We start from the raw sequence: 3,403 nt of genomic DNA on the forward strand, positions 1-3,403 counted from the left end.
GCTCCGGCTCCGAGATGAACCTTCAGGATCGCAGATTCGTGGAAGTTCCGAAGACGCTCCGACGTCGGACCTTCACGAAGTGCAATCAAGAGAAGGTGTCTAAGATAATGCTGAACTTTATCAGCGAAAGAAAAATTCATCGAAGCCGCGCTGATTTACTGAATGTTCTGCGAAGCCATACCATGACAACAACAATCCCATCGGTGCCCGTTATCGGCTGGTGAGATGATATGAGTGGGCTCAGTTTGCGGAGAGATGAGAGATGACCGATTCGCATGCTACTTTCAAAAGGATCGTCGACTTTATTCGAGCAAATTATCCGGCGATGAGAGCTCCGTGACCACGCATTCGCCTTTGGAATGCGGGGCTCCTCGTTTGACGAAGGCGCATGGGATGAATCGATAAAAAAATAGGGATACATTTCGATAGGGTCGGGCAATTCCCGATTATCACAGTCTGGCAAACATTAGGTAGTCCCCCATGAATCGAATCGTTTCACGAGCTTTGAAAAACCTAAAAGATGATATATCGTTCGATTCTACTCGGTCATTACAACCTGAACACTCTCTGAGAGTCCCCAGTCTCCCTAACCACGATGCAGTATGATCTCCCCGCAGCAGTCATCAGGGATTTGAGGTTGAAGCTTCGAGCGCGCTCGTTTCGTCCGGCGAGGGAGGCTGTACGTTCAGGAAATACTCGTGTTGTAGAGCCTCTCTCGCGGTGAGCCTGGAAGGAACACATGATAGTGTCAACAAGAAGCTCCAGGCCGCTCCACACAGGGTTCTTGTTGATCGCAAGCGCGCGTTCGAGGAGGGCTGAGGATCGAACCTTTCAGAATGATCATACAAGAGCAGGCGATCCACGAGATCGATGGCGACTTTCGTTGCCACGTCGTGGTTCGACTTAGTGACGAAGTCTTCCCAAGCACGTTTTTGCCGGCTAGAAAGGAAGTCGAAAGATCAAATCGAGGTCCAGCCTCTTGGTCAACCTCCCTCCCTCGTCTGCATTGACCCACCGTTCGACCGATTCCAGAACAGCCGGATCGACATGAATATTGTACTTCTTCGCGTAGATCCTCAAATTGCGTATACCGAGCACCTTGACGATTTTCACCAGCTGGTCGTTATTGTCGGCGCCTTGGAAGAAGGGTTCTCTCCGAAAAATTATCGCGGCCAGCATACAGCCGAACGACCACATGTCAATCGAGTAGTCATAGTAAACATAATCCAGGAGAAGTTCAGGTGCTTTGAAGTATCGCGATGCGACTTTGACGTTGTAGTCCTGGCACGTGTGGTAAAATTCTGCTAAACCCCAGTCGATTAAACGCAAAATTTTCCGTTTGGGATCAATCATAACGTTGTGCGGCTTCACATCCCGATGCATGATGCCTGTGGAGCCGAACTTAACTCACTTGAGGGAAAAGTCACCTTGATTACCGACGCATTGGAGAGCAGGGACGCATTCATTTCCCGAATAATAATTTTTCCGAATTTCGGGATTACCGTGAGAGTGTGCGTAATCGAGGGCTGTCAGGAGCCGAAACATGTAATATTGGATATCGCTCGTCCCGAAAGTGGGATAGAGTGTTCTATGGTCAACGCAGTGGACGAGCTCCACTGCTAGGGCCGTATATTCACTTGCGGGGTTTTTCAGGACTTCCTGCAGTTGAGAAAACATATCAATGCGAGCCTATCTCGATAACTCTTCTCGATAACAAGCCACGCTTCACGCTCGATAAGAGCTCCAATCAATTCGACTCACGAAGAACTTGATGATGTTCGGGCCGTCGCGGAGGTTTTGAAGGATTTTGACTTCACGTTTGATTTTCTTCTTCTTGACAGCCTTCAGGACTTTGATCACGCAAGCAGCTTCCGTCTTCACGTGCACTGCTCCGAATACTTCCGAGTATTTTCCGCGACCGAGTCTCCGCACGAGCTCGTAGTCGTCGTGGTTACTTCCAGGGTCAGGAATCAATGAATCAGTGTTCGGCCTTCGTCTCAGCTAAGTTTGACTTATCCCACTGAATACGTAGTTCAAGTATACCTATTTGTAATCATCGTCACTGTGATATCGTCCAGTGCAAACCAAACATTCGGCTCGGTTCACGCTTCGTGAGGGCCGCGTCCCGCTCACCCGTATTTCAGTTTCATCTGCTCATAGTCCCAGTAGATCGCGGGTTTATTCCTAAGAACTTCGGAATACATTCTAGGTACGCTCGGGACGAGTGTGTTGTTGTTGTTATTGTTCTTGAGACTCGAAGCCATCGTCGAGGTTTTTTTCTGTTCTCGAAAAAACAAGGCGTCGATATGACGAATTCGAACGTTGCGTTGGTGGGATCCTACTGATACCTGCAATGAAGATACTCGCCTTGGAACACGGTGTGGAACTCTCCCCCTGAAGGAATTCTCTCAAGCGAGTCGGATTATTTGTTCTCGGGACAATGCTGTACGATTCAATGGAGTCCTTTCTCACCTAGATTGGAGCAGAGACGAAACCCGCCAGAATTCTTCACCGCAGTCTGTCTCCCACAACCCCAGCTCAATCGTTCGCGTCATATGACCGCCACATTCACGTCCTCTAGCGAGTTGCGTGTCTCCGGGAACACGATGCTGTTCCAGATAAGAGGAGCGTTAGTAGACATCATGGGCCTTATGTCGCAGAACTCTGCCATAAACGTAGAAACTCCCGACCCACGGATCCTTGGACTCCCTCGATGTTTCAGCATGACGTCGAAGTATTATACTTCCGCACATTACTTGAGGAGAATAATCTTACCCAGGGACGTTCCTGGAGAGAGTTGCTCTATCCGAGTCTAGAGCCGTCGGTCAGCTCTCGGATGGGAACTACAGGCTCTGAACAAGGACGCGAGACGTGAGACTTTGGTTCACCGCCCGAAAGGCGATCCAACATTGACCACAAAACTTTTCTTCTCCCCTTCCCCGTTCTATCGGCATCGGAACAAATATAAACAGCTCACCAAGATCAGTCTAAACATCGATTTGAGAAATGACGTTTGAATCCACTACGCTCTAAAGCGCGGGGCTAAGCTGAGCTCCCGCTTAGATTAGCGAAGGGATAATTATCTCCTTCTGTTGATCGAATCTCGAAGTTCCGGGATTCCAGCTTACGCGACATGTCGTTCGAGATAGATCACCCGGGAGCATCTCGCTCTTTTTCAGCCTTATAGGTACTCTCGCCTCACTGCTGCCATCTCAGTGCATGTACTCTTCCATTGACGGTTCAGTTTTTGGTTCATCCCGGCCGTCGGTGTAACGGCATGCATGCATCCGAGTGTACCACTAGAGCTCGTAGCCACGGTGACGACGTCTCCAACGGATCGCTTTCAGATGAATCATTCCAGTGCCAGATTCAAGGGAGAGTAGTCCTGAACGAGTGAAATTCA

At 49.3% G+C, this 3,403-nt stretch overlaps 1 protein-coding gene across 1 annotated transcript; it reads right to left on the bottom strand.

Annotated features, from left to right (window-relative positions):
• Nucleotides 1–321: 321 nt before the first annotated feature.
• Nucleotides 322–2,548, bottom strand: LOC100902500 (casein kinase II subunit alpha). Its single transcript, XM_003743437.2, has 7 exons — nucleotides 2,473–2,548; nucleotides 2,134–2,348; nucleotides 1,762–1,954; nucleotides 1,503–1,659; nucleotides 1,016–1,388; nucleotides 829–939; nucleotides 322–726 (listed from the first exon to the last, which is right to left on the bottom strand). The coding sequence occupies exons 2-7, from the start codon at nucleotides 2,262–2,264 to the stop codon at nucleotides 624–626; spliced, it is 1,068 nt and encodes a 355-aa protein (XP_003743485.1). The 5' UTR covers nucleotides 2,265–2,348; nucleotides 2,473–2,548; the 3' UTR covers nucleotides 322–623.
• Nucleotides 2,549–3,403: the final 855 nt, after the last annotated feature.

Source organism: Galendromus occidentalis, unplaced genomic scaffold (assembly GCF_000255335.2).
Source record: "Galendromus occidentalis unplaced genomic scaffold, Mocc_1.1 scf7180000077446, whole genome shotgun sequence".
Lineage (NCBI taxonomy): Eukaryota > Metazoa > Arthropoda > Arachnida > Mesostigmata > Phytoseiidae > Galendromus > Galendromus occidentalis.

Coding starts and splice junctions, on each gene's coding strand:
- LOC100902500 (XM_003743437.2), bottom strand. CDS start 2,264: ATGGCTTCGAGTCTCAAGAACAATAACAACAACAACACACTCGTCCCG. Junction 1,955..2,133: donor CAGATGAAACTGAAATACGG/GTGAGCGGGACG, acceptor TGACCCTGGAAG/TAACCACGACGACTACGAGC. Junction 1,389..1,502: donor CGATTACGCACACTCTCACG/GTAATCCCGAAA, acceptor TCGGCTCCACAG/GCATCATGCATCGGGATGTG.